This window comes from Cucurbita moschata, unplaced genomic scaffold (genome assembly GCF_002738365.1).
Source record: "Cucurbita moschata cultivar Rifu unplaced genomic scaffold, Cmos_1.0 Cmo_Scf00013, whole genome shotgun sequence".
NCBI classification, from domain to species: Eukaryota; Viridiplantae; Streptophyta; class Magnoliopsida; order Cucurbitales; family Cucurbitaceae; genus Cucurbita; species Cucurbita moschata.
The window spans coordinates 2,008,136-2,024,589 of NW_019268529.1; the positions used below are offsets into that span (position 1 = coordinate 2,008,136).

General features: G+C 37.6%; 3 protein-coding genes and 1 non-coding gene across 5 annotated transcripts; 3 read left to right on the forward strand and 1 right to left on the reverse strand.

Annotated features, from left to right (window-relative positions):
- Positions 1 to 616: 616 nt before the first annotated feature.
- LOC111451837 lies at positions 617 to 3,777 on the forward strand. The gene has a single exon (XM_023092417.1). The coding sequence runs from the start codon at positions 849 to 851 to the stop codon at positions 3,570 to 3,572; it is 2,724 nt and encodes a 907-aa protein (XP_022948185.1). The 5' UTR covers positions 617 to 848; the 3' UTR covers positions 3,573 to 3,777.
- A 452-nt stretch (positions 3,778 to 4,229) lies between these two features.
- LOC111451014 (B3 domain-containing transcription factor VRN1-like) lies at positions 4,230 to 6,002 on the forward strand. 2 transcript variants are annotated; one of them, XM_023091240.1, is made up of 4 exons: positions 4,234 to 4,496; positions 4,566 to 5,202; positions 5,291 to 5,484; positions 5,559 to 6,002. In XM_023091240.1, exons 1-4 carry the CDS (start codon positions 4,317 to 4,319, stop codon positions 5,817 to 5,819), a joined length of 1,272 nt encoding a protein of 423 aa, XP_022947008.1. In that variant the 5' UTR covers positions 4,234 to 4,316; the 3' UTR covers positions 5,820 to 6,002. The 2 variants fall into 2 exon arrangements, with proteins under 2 accessions (XP_022947007.1, XP_022947008.1); XM_023091239.1 differs by having other exon boundaries at positions 4,230 to 5,202.
- A 2,130-nt stretch (positions 6,003 to 8,132) lies between these two features.
- TRNAM-CAU lies at positions 8,133 to 8,204 on the reverse strand. Its single transcript has one exon. It is a non-coding gene; the product is annotated as a tRNA-Met (tRNA).
- Positions 8,205 to 11,268: 3,064 nt separating this feature from the next.
- On the forward strand, positions 11,269 to 16,043 carry LOC111451495 (protein root UVB sensitive 4). The gene is made up of 10 exons (XM_023091945.1): positions 11,269 to 11,970; positions 12,313 to 12,459; positions 12,592 to 12,738; positions 13,169 to 13,231; positions 13,310 to 13,386; positions 13,551 to 13,656; positions 14,430 to 14,532; positions 14,637 to 14,785; positions 14,865 to 14,930; positions 15,659 to 16,043. The coding sequence occupies exons 1-10, from the start codon at positions 11,497 to 11,499 to the stop codon at positions 15,899 to 15,901; spliced, it is 1,575 nt and encodes a 524-aa protein (XP_022947713.1). The 5' UTR covers positions 11,269 to 11,496; the 3' UTR covers positions 15,902 to 16,043.
- The last annotated feature ends 411 nt before the right edge of the window (positions 16,044 to 16,454 follow it).

The following is a 16,454-nucleotide window of genomic DNA, read 5'->3' on the forward strand; positions in this document are numbered from 1 at the left end:
ATAATTAAAAAAAAAGAACAGCGTGCCAACCTGACTAGTTGAGTTGTGAATATTATTTGGGTTACTCGAGTTACTTATACAACCAACCCGAAATTTTGAGTTGGTTTAAAAATTTTTTACAACTCCATCTAATATGACCCGAGTACGCTCTTAGAATAATAAGAAATTAACAAATAAAACCAAACATAGAGAACATTTAACTAACATTTTTGTCAATCCATTCAATTAGGTAGCACATCCTCAAAGATTTCTTATTTTAGTCTGTTCAAACTACAGACTAATTAACATAATACAGAAATGGAGAAGAAACCATTGGCTCAAATCCAATCAAACAGATCAATAGAATTCATTTGAGATTTGACAACATCAAATTGATGAACATTTTTAAATGCAAGTCCTAAGAGAAAGAGAAAACCTAAAATCAATCAAGAACAAGAACAAGAACCAAATGTTATTTGACTTTTTTTAATCTGTCATGATTGAAATAAAATAGAAATAAAAGTCACTAAAGGGTCCCTCCAAAAATCATTCAATTGGTAGTAGCAAAGTTAAATGGTTCAAACTAAAGGTGATAATAAATAAATAAATAAATAAAAGTCTTTACTACTATTCGATGCCTTTTTCCTCTGTTTCTCTGAAATGCTAATGGTGGGAATGCGCATTTGATTTAAGGGTCAATTGGTTTATTTCTGTTGGGGTTTTTCACTGCAAAATTTCGTGATCCGGGTCTGTGTTCTTAGGGTTCGGCTCTTAATTTGATGGCGAAATAAGCCCCGCAGGGTCTTGGATTTAGGCTCCCTTTTGCAGTTTTGGGGGGGTTTGTTTTTTCTCTTTAAAACTTGGGTTTGATGCATCATTCACTATGGAAGCCTCTATCTCACTGTGCTGCTTTGATTATGGATAAGAAGAGTAGAAGAAAAGATGGGTCTGATTCAGCGATGGATTTGAAGAAACACAAATTGATTCTTCGAAAACTTGAAGAACACAAGCTTAGAGAAGCTCTTGAAGAAGCTTCTGAAGATGGGTTTCTCTTCAAATCGCAAGATGTGGGCTCTGAGCCACTGCCCAACGAAGATAGCAATGGCTTGGGCCGATCTCGATCGCTTGCTAGACTTCAAGCTCAGCGGGAATTTCTCAAGGCCACAGCCATGGCAGCCGATCGTACATATGAATCTGATGATGCCATTCCTGATCTTCATGAATCTTTCACTAAGTTTCTTACAATGTACCCGAAGTATAAGTCATCAGAGAAGATTGATCATCTTCGTTCGAATGAATACTCGCATTTGCTTAAGGTATGTCTTGATTACTGTGGATTTGGGTTGTTTTCATATGTTCAGAGTCTTCATAATTGGGAGTCTTCTACTTTTAGTTTGTCTGAAATTGCTGCAAATTTGAGTAATCAAGCTCTTTATGGTGGTGCTGATAGAGGGACTGTAGAACATGATATAAAGAGTAGGATTATGGATCATTTGAACATTCCTGAGCATGAATATGGGCTTGTTTTTACTGTTAGTAGAGGGTCTGCTTTCAAATTGTTGGCTGAATCATATCCTTTTCATACCAATAAGAAATTGTTGACTATGTTTGATTATGAGAGTCAATCTGTGAATTGGATGGCTCAATGTGCTCGAGACAAGGGCGCTAAGGCCTATAATGCTTGGTTTAAATGGCCAACTTTGAAACTCTGCTCAACTGACTTGAGGAAACAGATAACAATCAAGCGAAGGAAGAAGAAGGATTCTGTTGGTTTATTTGTGTTTCCAGTTCAATCTAGAGTGACTGGTGCTAAGTATTCATACCAATGGATGGCTCTGGCACAGCAGAACAATTGGCATGTTTTGCTTGATGCTGGGTCATTAGGTCCAAAGGACATGGATTCTCTTGGTTTATCGCTTTTTCGACCAGATTTTATCATCACGTCGTTTTATAGGGTTTTCGGGTATGATCCTACTGGTTTTGGATGTCTTCTGATCAAGAGATCAGTGATGGGAAGCTTACAAACTCGGTCCGGGGTTACTGGCTCTGGAATGGTGAAGATAATCCCGGAGTATCCCATGTATCTGAGTGACTCAATGGATGATCTCGATGGATTAGGACGGTTTGAACACGAAGAAGTTGCAGGGGTTGTGGAGAAAACATCCGAAACTCGTCCGGGATTGCAACTTCCTGCTTTCTCAGGTGCCTTCACGTCTGTTCAGGTGAGGGATGTTTTTGAAGCAGAGATGGATCATGATAACAGCTCTGATAGAGAAGGAACAAGCACCATACTTGAGGAAAGTGAGACTATTTCTTTAGGGGACGTGATGAAGAGCCCGGTATTCAGTGAAGATGAATCTTCGGATTGTTCGATTTGGATCGACTTAGGTCAGAGTCCGGTAGGATCTGATAATGCCGGTCCCTTGCCTCAGTATTGGTTAAAAGGGAAGAAGAATAGCCTAGTCTCACATAAGCCAACTTCTAAGATCCATAGCGATCCGACTGACGACGATGCTGAAGATTTGAACTTAGGGCCCCATGACGAGTACCATACGCTATCCTTTGATGGCATTGAGGAAGTTCACGGAGAGCTACGTGCAGAAACAAGGGCCACATCGGGTAATAACAGAGCCATTACAGAGATCCACAAAGTCACAGAAACTGGGAAACTGCTTTCCAATGGTTATTCAATAAACTCAGCATTGAACAATGAATTTTATCATGGACAGGACGATGGAACGATGTCGGAACTATGTTCGGAGATGAAGGAGAGTGCGATTAGAAGAGAAACAGAAGGTGAATTCAGGTTGTTAGGGAGAAGGGAAGGAAGCAAGCATGTTGGAGGAAGATTTTTTGGGTTGGAAGAGACTAATTTGCAAGGCCAAGGAAAAGAAGTTTATTCTAGGATGGAAGAGAATGGGAAGGAGCTTCATAGCATCGAGCCTGGAGAAGGATCGGTGACGAGCCTCGATGATGAAGATTATACTAGCAACGGAGAATATGACGACGAGGAAGAGTGGAACAGAAGGGAACCCAAGATTATATGTCGACATCTTGATCACATAAATATGTTAGGATTGAACAAGACAACAATTCGACTTCGGTTTCTGATAAATTGGCTCGTCACGTCGTTGCTTCAACTAAAGTTTCCGGGTTTGGAAGGAAGCAACAAAGTGAACCTAGTTCAGATTTATGGACCAAAGATAAAATATGAAAGGGGAGCAGCAGTAGCTTTCAATGTGAGAGACAGAAACAAGGGACTAATCAATCCAGAATTTGTTCAGAAGCTAGCTGAAAGAGATGGCATATCTCTTGGCCTTGGATTCCTCAGTCACATTCGTGTTTTGGACAACCCGAGACGGCAACGTGGCGTTTTAAACCTTGAAGATTCATCCCTGTGCAGGCAAGCCAGAAATCGGAGGCATGGGAAGCACGGGTTTGCACGGCTCGAGGTCGTAACAGCTTCGTTGGGATTCTTGACGAACTTCGAAGACGTTTACAAACTGTGGGCATTTGTGGCGAAGTTTTTAGATTCTTCATTTGTGAAAGAGGGAACACTCGCTCCTGTTGAAGAAGGTTCTGAAACAACCTGAATCTGTTCATCTGTTCATATTGTTTAGGAATTGTTTGAAATTGTAATGTGCTTGGATTCAATTTATGTTTATAATTGGTTAGATTTAGATTGTGTCTCCTTTGAGACTATTGTAGAGGGAGCTTTGGAAAGTTGTCATCTTCAAGAGCTCATGTAAACTTTTGGCTTACTCCACTATGTTTAATTCAATCAACCTTTTTCTTGCTTGCCTTTACTTGCCTTTAGCTCGTGTTTAGCTCGATAGAAAGATGTTGAATATATAAGTAAGAGATACTATCTTCATTGATGTAAGGTTTTATAGGAAAACCAAAACTAAAATCACAAGAGTTTATACTCAAAGTGAATAATATCATACTATAGTAGAGATTTGACCATGTCAAAAGAATCTTTGAAGGTGGACTCACAGTGACTCAAATGTTGAACGAAAGAGTTGAAGTCCCACATTGACTATTTAAGATCTTCATTGGTACGAGGTCTATTAGAAAAATCAAAAGTAAAAGCGTGAGAGCTTATTCTCAAAGTTGACAATATCATGCTGTTGTGGAGATTAGTTGGATCGAGAAAGTTGGTCATATTTTGAGTGGAACAAGAAATTTGGTTCATCGGTGCAAAATGCGACCTGACCCAAAATTTGGTTGGACTCAATTTTTGTGAACATGAAGGTAATGAAAAGGGAGTAGGATTTTAGGGTAAGTTGGATAAAAATCTCAAACTCATTGGGTTTGGATGAGGACATACTTTCCTGATGATTAATTTTGGTAGAGTTCTTCATGACTTTATTGATTATTGTTGTGTTTTTACTATAAACAACAAACAAAAACCAAATCTCAAGCACAAACAATCTCTCCGGATGGCTTTCTTCACTTCACCGATTCCCCATTTCTTCAAGATCATTCTCCACCACACTCTCATCGAACGAAAGCTTGTAAGCAACCTAATCCAATCCACATTCTCTCTGATCCCTTCATTTTCTTATCAATTTCTTTTTTTGCAGGATCTTCCAAACAAGTTTGTTATCAACAATCGCGCTTCTTTGCTACACAACAACGCCACTCTCACCCTTCCGGACGGCGCAAACTGGGAGGTCGAACTCAAGAAATCGGATGGCAAAGTATCGTTCGCAAGAGGCTGGCCGGAGTTCGTGGAGTTTTACAATGTGAAAGCTGGATATTTCGTGGTTTTCAGATTGGAAGGAAATCGGTGCTTCAATGTTCTCATTTTCGACTTGAGTGCTACGGAAATCGATTATCCGATCAAACCGAGGATCTTCCGCCGGCTGCGTAAGGATCACACCAGAGCCTTCGATCGCCGCCCGCCGATTCTGCTTCCGAAGAGCGAGAACGAAGATGATGAGGACGACTCTGTTGTTGTGTTAAACGACGCCGTTTCGAGGAAGAGGAAAAGAGAAAAAGATCACGAAGCTGCATTTTGTTCCCTACGCGAGATGAAGAAGATGATGAGGACGAACATGAAGATAAAGCATCAACGATTCACTACACCTCAACGATTCAGCGATGATGAAGAAGAAGACGAAGACGAAGACGAAGACGAAGACGAAGAAGAAGAAGAAGACGAAGAAGACGACGAAGAAGAAGATTACTCGTGGAGACAGAGGAAGTACAGAGGATCAGGTTCGTTCGCAAAAACTCTATAAATTTCAATTTCAATTTCAATTTCAGCAAGCGGTACCAAAATTGGATGAATTCTCACCGATTTCAGCGCGTAATCACGAAGACGGCGGCCGATTTAGTCCAGAATCGATGAGACCTATGCATCCTCCAAGGACGCCGAAGCCATTAACGGAGAATCAAGAGCGAGTTCTGAGAATAGCGAGTTCGTTCAAATTGAGGACGAAGAATCCTTCATTCATGGTAACGATGAGGCCTTCCTACATCCAAACAGGAAATTACCTGGTAAGAAGAAAACAACGAAATGGAATGATTCTCAATTGAAACAGTGATTGAACAATGATTTCTGCAATGCGTAGAGTTTGCCGAGAAGCTTTGCGGAGAGGTACCTGCAAGAATCGACGGACGTGAAGCTGGAAGTGGCGGACGGGAGGATTTGGAGCGTGTGGTGCGGTGTACGGTGGGCGTTTACGAGGCGGCGGACGGAGTTGAAATGCGGTTGGAAGAGATTCGCTGTGGATAATCAGTTGAAGGAAGGGGACGTGTGTGTGTTCGAATTGATGAACAGAATCCCCAAAGTGTTCTTCAAAGTCACTATTTTCCGGCGACCGGCTAACTGAATTCATCAGTTTCCCGCTTTTTCTATTTCTTTTTATTGGCACCCTTTCTGCTTCAACCCGTGACTGTTTAACCTCACCCTACATACGTCACAGGCACATATAGAATTTCAGTTTATCTATAAATGCTTTTTGTTAGGTGGTCCCGTCAAATCGTATTTTCATAAATAATAATAATCCAAAAATTTAAAACATACGTTTTTTCATTTTCTTTTTTTTTTTTAATTTGACTAAAAATTTAAATGTTTTTGTAGAGAAAATAAAAGTGATTGAAGATTTGTTGAAAATGATAATTTTTTCAAAAAAATAAAAAAAAATAAAAAAAAATGTATGAAACAAAAATCATATTATACCAAATTTTAAATTGCTAATGGAAAAGAAAGTAATGTTGTAAGGTGGGAAATGTAATAGAAAAGTTGAGGACTACTAGTATAGGAAAATTAAAATTATTTTAGGGTAAGGAACAAATACAAAATATTTAAAAACAAAAGAGGTTGAGGACGACAGATGAGGCTTGTCTATGGCACTTGCTCCAGAGTCTGCTCCTAACCTCGACCGAATTCTTAGTTATCTAAAAAACATGTAAAATATGGAGTGAGTACAAAGATTCAGTAAGTAGGCTCTTAATCGTGCGTATGCTAGGGTACAACACTCCTTAACTTATTATGATTCTTGTGGTAAGTACTTGGGTCCTTTGGTTCTATTCTTCACTGGTGAGTTATTTTCATAATTTAGCACCTTGATCCTTGGGTTATGAGGTACCAACCTTGGTTTTGATCTAAGGACCTTAGTACTAATGTTCTGGGTTTTTGTTCTCAGAACTTGGATCTTAATCCATGTTATAATTCTTGATTGTTGATTGGTTCTTGGCTATTTTATAGGTTTTTGTTCTCCAAGATACTCCCCTTAGGATTTACGGTACAAGTCATGAACCTGACAACTTGTATCCAAAGCTTCATACGTTCCAAGCAACACAGTCTTAACCTACGTCCAAAGTTTTATGTGTTCCATGCGACATAGTCTGATCCCGCATCCAGGACTTCATTATTCCCTACGATATGATCTGAATACCTATGCCCAAGGCTTCATACGTTCCAAGTAACGTAGTATGAAAATCTACATCCAAATTTTCTTACATTTCAAGCGATATAGTCTGGGTCATAAACATGCTGTATCATGGGAGGTTGAGGAGTTTCTTGAATTTCTGAGTCTAATGACCTTGATCCCTTGTCCTTGAGTGATACCTAGCATCCTTTAAGCATTTCTTAGACCCTAATTCTTAGTTTGGCCTCTAAACATGTTCCAATAACTTTCAAACTATCATCATAAAATAAGCCTATTATAAAGTTTCATATAATTTGGAGATCATTTAGATCATGAACGGAAAAAAAGTTACTTTGGAGATCACTTAGATTGTGAACCGGAGATAAGTTACCTTAGGGGCATTATGGTCATTTTACACCGTTATTTAACTAACCTTGTCTAATGACTACTAAATTTCATATATATAATCTTTAACATACCATAATATGCTTGGTAGCGGAGTCCATTTATTGGGTCATTTTCATGTTACTTAAATCCTCAACAAATCAATCAGTTTAGGGTCTTAACTCTCTGGGTGTTTTTCTCTCATATTCATGTCATTAATACTTATTACAGACCTTCAGTTTACAAAACTGAAGCTCTACCACTTAGCTATAAGGGCTATTGTTTTCAAAACTTGACTCTCGAGACCTTGGCAATTCTATAGGAACTCTCCCACACATGAATACAAAATGTGTCAAAACTTGACTCTCGAGACCTTGGCAATTCTATAGGAACTCTCCCACACATGAATACAAAATGTGTAATGCCCAAGAATGAACTACCTTGGCAATTCTATAGGAACTCTCCCACACATGAATACAAAATGTGTAATGCCCAAGAATGAACTACAGACCTTCAGTTTACAAAACTGAAGCTCTACCACTTAGCTATAAGGGCTATTGTTTTCAAAACTTGACTCTCGAGACCTTGGCAATTCTATAGGAACTCTCCCACACATGAATACAAAATGTGTCAAAACTTGACTCTCGAGACCTTGGCAATTCTATAGGAACTCTCCCACACATGAATACAAAATGTGTAATGCCCAAGAATGAACTACCTTGGCAATTCTATAGGAACTCTCCCACACATGAATACAAAATGTGTAATGCCCAAGAATGAACTGCAGACCTTCAGTTTACAAAACTGAAGCTCTACCACTGAGCTATGACTCTCGAGACCTTGGCAATTCTATAGGAACTCTCCCACACATGAATACAAAATGTGTAATGCCCTCATGCAGGATTGAACTACAAACCTTCAGTTTATGAGACTGACACTCTACCACTGAGCTATAAGGGCTATTAATATTAAAACTCAACTCTCGACCTTGGAAATTCTGTAGAAACTCTCCCACCTTGATCGGCAATAGCGAATAAATGAATACGAAATTTAGAATGTGTATACCCTCATGCAAGATTGAACTACAAACTTTCAATTTACAAGATTGACGCTCTACCACTGAGCTATAAGGGCTATTAATATTAAAACTCAACTCTCGACCTTGGCAATTCCATTTAGAATGTTTAAAAATGTGTATGCCTTCATACAAGATTGAACTACAAACCTTCAGTTTACAAGATTGACGCTCCACCACTGAGCTATAAGGGCTATTAACATTAAAACTCAACTTTTGACCTTGGCAATTCCATAGAACCTCTCCCATACTCTCAACCTAGAAAAACAAGCAAAGACTTCCATTTACAATAATGCATGTCCTCATGTAGGATGGAACTAAAGACCTTCAATTTACAAGATAATGCTCTACCACTAACCTATAACAACTAATATTTTGATAAGCCGACTCTCAACCTAGAAAGTTTTATAGAACCTAAAACTCCCGATTTGTTACGACCCGATTTTATGAGGTTTCAAATTATGGATCGTGATAAAGAAGACCAAGCAAGCAAATAAATTAAAAGTAAATTAAAAATAAAATACAACGAAATTTTACCCAATTTAAAATAAACCGAAACCTAATGCAAGTGATTTTGAAGTCTATTTAAAAGCTGTTGGCAGAATTCAAATTCATACAAAATATACCAGACATAAAATATACAAATGTGTGATGCCTCAACAAGACCCCTGTCTGCACATCTTTCGAGCAGTTCCCTTCATCAATCGACATGTGAAAGAAATGTAGAGATGTAGTGAGAATAAAATAATAAAAACAATAAAGACTATCATTGTTATAACCAGACTCTCTACTTAGACAATTCTACGAGATCTAAAATCTGACTGCAAATGATTTTCAAATTCATTTAAAAGCCGGAAGTGAGTTAGGCAGGATAAAAGTTCAAACATCCCCTCTGTGACCGCAACTTTTGAGTACTCTCTCTTCTTGACCGACAATGAACAAAAGTATAAAAAAGAAATGTAAAATGGGGTGAGTATAAAATAGTAAGTAGCCAATATTCATAGTAGATTAACATGGATTTGCTCTAGAAAACTTTGATCCTTATTCTGCCCGAGCGTTATGTGAATGAATCTAATTATAAACAAAGAATTCTTTTCAAAAAGAAAAAGTACGTCTTCATGTAGGATTGGACTACAAACCTTCAGTTTACGAGATTAACTCTCTACCACTGAGCTGTTTAGGTTGTTCCTCGACTCTTGACCTAAAACATGACTGCTCTAATACCAATTTGTCATGACCTAATTTTTTAGTCTGCCAATCTTGGACCATGATGAATAAGACAAATATCATGAAATTAATTTTGTATCGAGGGCGAGATTTTCTACCACAGATATGTGTCATACAACTCAATCCAATCTAGTTGAATTGTACAAGCAACTAAACGACTTCTTGAATGTTGGGTTTGATAGACTTGTAACGGCTCATACTAGTATTCACCCGAATGAAGGGAATGAAATGTTCATCCTTGTAGTGTAAGAATTGGGAACCATTTTGATTCTATTAAGAATTAAAATAAAGCAATTAATATAAGAGTAAGAACTCAAACTTGATAGAAATTGCGGCTTGCAAACCTCCTTGATGTATTCCAACAATACAGAAGTTCTTCCACATCCCATAAAATCTTTCTTACTATGACTCGAACACAAGGCTAAAACTTGTGAGAGCCTTTTGAAAGAAAATCTCGTAGAAATTGGAGAAGAATAGTTTCAAAAGAATTCTCCCAAGTGTGAGAGATCAATGACATTTTGGCTCAACCTATTAGTTCAGGAACCGTTGGATAATTTTTATCAAATAAATATTTAAATATCTAATATATTATAATATAATATCTTAATCCACTCCTATTTTATTGAATTTTCAAATATATATTTTTATTGAATGTATTATAATTGTTTTAATATTTAATGTATCAAATTCAATAAATCTAATATATTAAATATTAATTTTAACTTTAAATTTTTTTCCTTTACCTTGAATGTATCTAATATATTAAATTTTAATTGGAACCCTTCAATTTTTATTTTCAATCAAGCGAGGAGACCTTATAGACCTGAAGATTATAAACTCAGTGATACAAAGTTAATTGATAACTCTTTAGTTAATTAATTTTTGTGGCTAACTACACATTCAAATTTGAAATATAAGTTCCAATGACACAATGTTAGTTAATTAAACTCTTTAGATTAGCTTGACTAAAGAGGGTCTAGGGGGTGTGACCCCCTGGAGATTCACACTCGCACGTGTAGATTGTGTGTAGAGAAGTACTACACATCCAATTTGTTCGAGACTGGATGCCACTCCTATGATAGTTTTTTTTAAATGATAAGTCTCTAGATCATGAATTATGTTTGCATTCCCTGATCTCAAGAGTTGAGTCATTTACTGCTTATTTCTTCAAATACTCAAGCCAGCCATGTGCTACTTCTTTTCAGGTAAAGACAAGGTGTTCCTGTACATCTGACGACGTCGCAACTTGATCATGACACATGCATAGAATAGTCACATTTATTTTCTTAGACTTGGGCTAGAATAAACTATTTTTAATTTAGAGGTTTATTTCTTTTCTTTAGTCTTTTGTAATTTGTTTTAAAGGTGTTTTCAAAACACGTAAGTCATGACTGTGTTTTAAGATGAATGTTTAATTTCGCATACGAGTTTAGATAATAATAACAGTAGTGATGATAGGTAAGTGGAAATTTAGAGTCTGTTATTACTCTTAATATTATATAGGAACTATTTATTTACTCTTCATAGATTATCTCCCTCTCGTTCATAGATTATCTCCCTCGTAGATATCCTATGTCTCTTCTAGTTGTCATAGATTTGAAAAGATGGTAACAAAATTGTTACTTACCATACTTTTAAATTTTAAGAAAGGGACTAATTCGTAAAAAACTGAAATTATGAGACCCAATTGTTGTAGGTAAAAAAGAAGGAAAGCAAAGAAAGAAAAGCCCTTGTTTCTTGGCGGGAGGTAATCATCATCGAGCTCATTGTTGGACCCTAGTTTCCACTCCGCACTTTGATTGTATAAGCACTTCACAATTTCTGGAAGGGAAATCCGCTGCTTCGAGCGGACCATATCGCGCCCTTTTTGCGTCTTACGCCATCTCCCTCTCTCTCTCTCTCTCTCTCTCTCCCTCTCTCGCAGCGACAACCCCAAAATTTCACTCCCTCATGCAAAGCAGCTCCTTCAACCCAATCTCGAATTCCCTTCAATTTCAACGCCCATGGATTTTCCCCGAAACCCACTTCACCCTTGGTATTGGGGTTCCAAATAAGCCTAGATTCCGCCTTACACCTCGAACTGTTATCAGAACTTCAAGAACTCGGTACAGAGCCGATGAAGGCCTTGATGATGGACCCAGTCCCAGCACTCCGGTGCGCTTCCCCGTCGTCCTTCTCCGGTCCGGTAGGGTCTCTCAGTACGTGTGGGATGGGGTTTCTCTACAGTTGGTCGGCGTTGATGGTGGTGCTTCATCTGTTTCTTTTGATTTCAATGATGGGTTTCGAACGATGTACAGGGCATGTGGTTTGGCTGTTAAGGGTTTTTTTATTCCCAAGAATGTTAGTGAGCATTATGTACTTTATGTCAAATGGAAGTTCTTGCATCGGGTTTTCAGTTCCGCTCTGCAGGTTATTGCTACTCAGGTCGGTGGATGAAACTTAATCCTTTAATTTATTCGAGTTTTCTAGTTGCGAGAAGAAATTAGTCTGATAGAGTGTAAGGATGATGGTTGTTCATATTCTGCTTAGTTTATTTCTTGTAGTTGGTTACTGTTGGGACAACATTTTAGCTTGAGCACATCCGGATAGCAGAACTTTGAAGTGTTTTGTGTTGTGTGGATTGAATTGTTTACCTGATGAAAGTATTTGGAGTGTTAATTTTTATGGCTCTGCACTGTAGTTGTTAGCTCTGATTTTATTTATGTCCACCTAATGGTTTAATGATAAGTATTCTCTTCCAATTATAAGGAAAATTCTTATTGATAGGCAATGTTTCGGGCTATAGGAGTTGGGCGCACTCGTTCACTAGCATCTGCAGCAGCTCTGAATTGGGTCCTGAAGGATGGACTTGGACGGTTAAGTCGGTGTATTTACACTGCCACGATAGCATCTTCATTCGATACAAATTTGAAGGTTTGCTTCTGTTTGTTAATGGCTTATGAACAAGGAGTTTTATTTGAAGATCATCCTTGAAAGTGCAGTGTTTGTGTTTCCCTTGTATCTTATTGTTTGATGAACATTTTTTTTAATGTTTCTCGTTTCAAGAGAGTCAGGTTTTCGACCGCTATTCTATTCAGTTTAAGCATTGGAGTTGAGTTGCTGACTCCGGCATTTCCTCAGTACTTCTTGCTTCTTGCATCGATTGCAAACATCGTGAAACAAATAAGTCTTGGATGCTACTTATCAACGGCTGTAAGGGTTCACAATTTTATCTAGTCCAATTTTTGTGCATTATATGTTTGACATACTTTCTTCACGGAAAATCGATCGCCTCTTTATGATAATAACCAATATTTCTTTCTGTTGGTAAGAGGTGTTTGTTGGTTTACTCTGTGTTGTTCGTTTGTCGGGACAAGTTACTCCAAGTTGTTGATCACTTAAGGTTTGGAATGACTTTCAAAGTGTTTAGAAAAAGGTTTTTAAGCACATGGAAAGTTATTCCAAACATGTCTTTAATATCCATTCGGTTCATTTATGAAGTTTCTGGAAGACTCAGTTTCAAAAGTTCTAATTATGCTAGTTAAACATTCCTGAAAGTTTCATTTCAATAGATATTATTCTTTTTGCTTCACGGCTCCGGATTTATCAGTGTCGTCTTATAGTTCTCACTCTTTGTAATCAGTCTGCTGTTCATAGAAGTTTTGCGGTGGCAGATAACCTTGGTGAAGTTGCTGCCAAGGCACAGGTTGGCTATAATCCTTCCTGAAACAGATCACAATTTTTCGGTTTCCTTTACGTTCATTCAACTATCCATTTTATGCAGATTCAATCAGTGTGCTTTGATAATCTTGGTCTCATACTTGCCGCCCTTCTGAACTTCTTGTCCAAGAATGATCAAAGGTTTTTTTCCCCTGATTGTTCTTTAGACTTCCGTTTGTTCTTAAATAAGTTACAAGTACTCAGAGATTATCAATTAATGTCTGTTTTATCATGATGTACGTGTTTTCTCGTTTTTGGAATTTATCATTTCAAGGTTTTCTAACTCATAATTTTTTTTATGTTAGATTGCAAGCAGCTTTACCTTTTGTAGTTTACCCCATTTTTGCTGCAATGGATCTTTTCGGAACATATCAAGGGCTTAAACATGTCCATTTGCAAACGCTAACGAAGGTAGGTTTTGTGTTATTCAACTTTCCATAGTATTTGGAGGCTAGTTGTGTAACGGCCCATGCCCACCGCTAGGAAATATTGTCATCTTTGGGTTTTCCCTTTTGGGCTTCCTCTCAAGGTTTTTAAAACACGTCTGTTAGGGAGAGGTTTCCACACCCTTATAAAGAATGCTTCGTTCTCCTCCCCAACCGATGTGGGATCTCACAATCCACTCCCCTTTGTGGCTCAGCGAGGACGTTGACACTCGTTCCCTTCTCCAATCGATGTGGGACCCTCCAAGCCACTCCCTTTCGAGCCCAGCATCCTTACTGGCACACCGCCTCATATCCACTCCCTTTGGGACTCAGTCTCCTCATTGACATATCATCCGGTGTTTGGCTTTGATACTATTTGTAATGACCCAAGCCCACCGCTAGTAGATTTTGTCCTCTTTGAACTTTCCCTTTCGGATTTCTCCTCAAGGTTCTTAAAACACGTTTGCTAGGAAGAGGTTTTTACACCCTTATAAAGAATGCTTTGTTTTCCTCACCAACCGACATGGGATCTCACAAGTTGTGTTCGAATTTGCTGTTTGTTTTGTGCTTACTTGATGGAGCAAAATTATCTTTTATCAGCTGTTTGCTTAATGGAACTATGATTTCTTTATTCTCTCTTCACTACTTGAGTTCGGAATGACTTGAGTTTTGATAGAGTTCTTTATAGGTGAAACACTATCTTTAGAAATACGTTTTATAATTTTGTTGCTTCTCAACCGTTAGTTACATGATGTTCAGGATAGACTCGAGATCATATTATGCACTTGGATCGAGCAAGGATACATGCCTACACCAGCCGAAGTAAGTGAGAGGGAAGGAATTGGTTTACTATGCAGAAAGGGTGAGAGTCTTGTCTCTGTATTGATTCCATTATGCATAGAAGGTTAACAAATCATAGACTTATGTTGAACTGCAGTTAATTAATATAATAACTTCAATATTCAGGTAAGGTTTCATGGCCAATCAGAATAGGTTGCTTGAATCTGGAGTCTCAAATACCAAAATTGTCAATGCTTGCAATGCGATCTGTATGTAACAAGGACTATTATTTTATATGCATGGATGTCTTCTGCTGGGGCTTAAAAACAAATACAGTGAGTAGATATACTTCGATTAACCTTTACGAGCTGTCCATATTTATTTTGCTCACACTTTTCTTGTTCGAAATCGTAGCACGGTATTCTTCTTTGTCTTCGTGAAGGGGCTCGTGCAGCAGATATCAGCATGGGGTTATTGCAGGTAGTAGAAAATTGCTTAAATTCTTTTCATCTGTTTGGTTTGAGCTTGATTTGAATATGATATCTATTGTTCGAAAAGTTTTAGTTTGGTAGGGTGATTTAGTGGAATAACTCAAACCCATCACTGGCAAATATTGTTTTCTTTGGACTTCCCTTCAAGGTTTTTAAAATGCATCTTCTAGAGAGAGTTTCTACCATTTGTAACAGCCCAAGTCCACCGCTAGTAGATATTGTTTTCTTTGAGTTTTCCCTTTCGGGTTTCCACCAAGATTTTTAAAACGCGTCTACTAGGGAGAGGCTTCCACACCCTTGTAAAGAATGCTTCGTTTCCCTCTCCAACCGATACCCAACATCCTCGTTAGCATTCATTTCCTTTTTCAATCGATGTGGGATCTTAGATTTAGTTAAATCTTTCAAACCAAGTGTTTCATAGTTTTTTATTTTGTTTTTCTTTCAATAGCACGTTTTTTTAAATGCATTAAGGAAACATGAAAGACAATGGTCAACTTTTGATGATGTTAATGATGTTTAGAGATAAAACAAAACCAGAAAGACCAAAGGGAAGCATTTAAAATCATAGAGAGTATTGATACTCGAGGGACGAAAGCATTGCGGAAATCTCTTCGAAACGGGATGTCACAACATTCTTTTAGTCCATATGCTTTAATATTCAGCCGTTGTTTGATGACTTTATGATTCTGATGTAATAATGGGTTTTGAGTTGAATAGGCATGCTTCATCCGCAAAGCGATTGTATCGAACACGAGCATTTGGGACGAAGAAATCATGAAAGGTATTAAGTTTTCAGATGCAATGGCGAAGGAGTGGGTTGGTTTGGTTGAGGATAGCAAGAAATATGCAGAAGAAAATGGTTGTAATTTGGTTAAACAAATGTCAAGCTTAGGATGGGCTGTCAAGAACGTTCTGCTGAGTACAAATGAGCAAATACGATACAGCTTTGTTGATGACTGAGGGATGCTCATTAACCCAAACTTATTACTAAGATACTGAACTCTGGGGATAAATTTAGAATTTGTTAATTATGTATTTTTTATATTAAAAAAAAACTATAATTGTTTACACAATAAAATTATGGGAAAAAAAAAAAAACTCTATAAAGGTCTATTGAGTATAGTTTCATTGGTCGACTACTACGACTACCGTATGTTTAAGGTCTCGCTTATTAATTATTTAAATTTTTATTTTTAAAAATTGTATTTGTTTTCGTATCATTTAAGGTCTCACTTGCATACTTGACGGACGTTGTATAGGACTGTATGACTGCTTGTCAAAATTGCATATATCCGAGAAATATTGAAATACCTCAAAATGTATTATAGCGGGAGTATGGTGTCAGCTCTCCACCATCTCTAAGTCTTACAATGTGGGTGAGCGTTAGGGGATGAGTATCTCACGTGTTTTTTTTTTTTAAGTGTTTTTCTTTGAAAAAGGTCTTTGAAAAGGGAAATATCAGTGAATAAATTTACTATTAAGAAACAAAAAAAAAAAAAAAAAAAAAAAAAAA